Below are 2,626 nucleotides of genomic sequence, written 5' to 3' on the forward strand. Positions count from 1 at the left end.
TATGATATGATCAAGGTGTTCTCTCCATGGGTAGAAAAAATTATCTTTCAACATATTTGTTGTAAATTACAATAGAATGTGGAACAAACGATTTGTTATAGCGTTTAGTACGGCTAGGTAAAGAGCGAATACGGATATGGGATGGGAGAAAATTGTACTCGTTGTAGAGTGGATGATCATTTTGAGAAAGTATGCGTCTTACCATGGAGAGAACACCTGCATTATACTTTAAATTGAGCTTAGAAGAATCTACTCCTATTGCACGCCCCGCCCTTTTGGTGATCTTCGCCAACAATCCCTTATCTTTTTCATATAAGCTAGCTTCCCATATAATCCGACAGAAAGAAATCACACTGAGTATCATTGATTGGTAGAATATTTCTAGAATTTCTTTATCAACATTAAATTTCCTAAGTTGCCGTAACATATGAAGTCGTTGCTGGTCTTTTTTGTACAGTCTAAGTGTATTACTGGACCATTCATATTTTTCATCAATCACAGTACCTAAATATTTGTACTCGGGAACAACTTTAATCTGTTCACCATCAATATTCAGTGGTTCACGATCTGACCTATTTTTCTTCCTAAAATCAATGATAAGTTCACATGTTTTCTTTAGATTGATTTTAAGGAAATGGTTTTTACACCAATTTGAAAAATAGGTCACATCATTTAAATAATTATTAAGGGATTGGGGGCCATTGTTTAAACTGACAAGGACGGTGTCATCAGCGTATTTGATTGCCATGCAGTTCTCAGTCAGGGTACGACAGTCGTTGGTGTAGACGATAACAGCAAGGGTGAGAGAACACAACCCTGTGGAGAACCAGTGCTATTATAGATGATAGAAGAAAAAGTTTGTTTTATTTTGACTTGTTGTGTTCTGAGGTGAAGAAAGTCTCTGATCCAGAGAATAATAGAATGATTGATACCAAATTTAAGAAGTTTAGGAAGAAGCACATGACTTTGCAAAGTATTAAATGCGGAAGAGAAATCGATGAAGAGAAGCCTTGCATATGAATTTGATGTTTCTAAATGTTTTTTGGTGTAGTGGACAAGGGTTGCTGTAGCATCCTCAACACCACGATGCGCCCTGTATGCGAACTGCATGGGATCAAGTTTCGGTTCTTTAACTGGTTTTATTTGGTTAACTACAAACCTCTCCAGACATTTCATGATCAGTGACGTCAGTGCAATTGGTCTGTAATCATTTAGATTACTCACAGTTGACGACTTCGGTATGGGAATAATTAAAGAATGTTTCCAAATAGAAGGAATAACACATTGACGGAGTGATAACTGAAAAATATATTGGAAAACAGGAGCAATTTGTGTTGCACATTCCCGAATAAGTATGCCTGCCAACCCATCAGGTCCAGCTGCTTTCCTAATTTTGGTTTTACGAAAAAGTTTTATAACTTCCTCAACAGTTATATTAACAGGGCAATTTTCGGAGTTCAAATTTCTACAAAAGGTAATATTTTCCTTATCAAAGTTTCTGTCGTCAAAACGAGTATAGAAATTATTTAGGGATGAGGCTAAGCTTTCATCATTAAAACTTGGGAGCATTTTAAAGGAGGTTTTAGCCCTACACCCAGTTATTAATTTTACGTCATTCCAAGTTTCTCTAGAATTATTAGCTACAAAATGATGATGTAACAGTATTTGGGTTAGAATTGTTAGATAATCTTATTGTATTTGTTGTCAAAAGATATTAAAAAGCTTACGGAAGGTAAGTGATATGAAAAATCCAAAAATCAACTAAAAGTCGGAAGGTGGTGACTTACGAAGTAGGCCTAATTAGATAGAAAGATCAAACGGGACTATATGAGAGTGGACGTTGGAGGTGATCGCTTGCGGGAGGTGATCGCACACGGAAGTTAAACTACCGTATACCAAGGAAGAGTTAATTTAGATTCTTCCCTGATTCATACTATATACGATGTACGCCGGTTCTGAGGCAAGGGTCATTATAAAATGAGAATGGCTTACATTTCATATACTGTATTTTATTTTTCACATTACCAGGCCCGTAGCGTGTGGGGGGGGGGGTTAAGGGGGTTACGACGAACCGCCCAAAAACTGGAGAAGGTCCGCATTTAAAAACGAAAAATTGATATTCGTAGATATTGTATATTTATAATGTTCTCCAGAGTATCGGAGATCATACAAGTCAGAAGTATTTCAAGTCGGCATTTCCCTGTGTTGTGGTATCGTTCATTTGTACAATGATTTCCAAAGGGTCCACTTTCCACTGAAACGAACCTCCCACAAATTAAGTCACACTACGGGCCTGATTACCGATCATTTAATACTATAATTGTGATATTTTGTAACATTTTTAAGGGCAGGACTCCGGCTGCACCCCTGGACTGACGGGGTGAGGGTGGCGTTTTCCTTCTGACACCGCCCCCACTCCCCGCACAATTCCCCTCTTAAATATCAATTTTAAAAACAGTTAAGAATCTACAATAAAACACGAACGGAAATTAACAATCCCCAAGTTGTAAAATAACGATTACTATCTTTGTTTTAGCAAGTCACGTGGAATGTATGTTGATGGATAGCATGCAGCCACGACAGGGCATGCCTCTGTCGAAGGAAACTGTCAATGCGCCTTCAATGC

At 37.7% G+C, this 2,626-nt stretch overlaps 1 protein-coding gene across 1 annotated transcript; it reads right to left on the reverse strand.

Moving 5' to 3' along the window:
- Window positions 1–202: 202 nt before the first annotated feature.
- LOC117110956 lies at window positions 203–1,569 on the reverse strand (the record flags this gene model as incomplete). The annotated part of the gene is made up of 2 exons (XM_033253808.1): window positions 933–1,569; window positions 203–816 (listed from the first exon to the last, which is right to left on the reverse strand). Coding segments are annotated over exons 1-2 (1,251 nt in total), but the record flags the coding sequence as incomplete, so codon positions are not given.
- Window positions 1,570–2,626: the final 1,057 nt, after the last annotated feature.

This window comes from Anneissia japonica, unplaced genomic scaffold (assembly GCF_011630105.1).
Source record: "Anneissia japonica isolate Jap-2015-1 unplaced genomic scaffold, ASM1163010v1 scaffold28868_len3942_cov122, whole genome shotgun sequence".
Lineage (NCBI taxonomy): Eukaryota > Metazoa > Echinodermata > Crinoidea > Comatulida > Comatulidae > Anneissia > Anneissia japonica.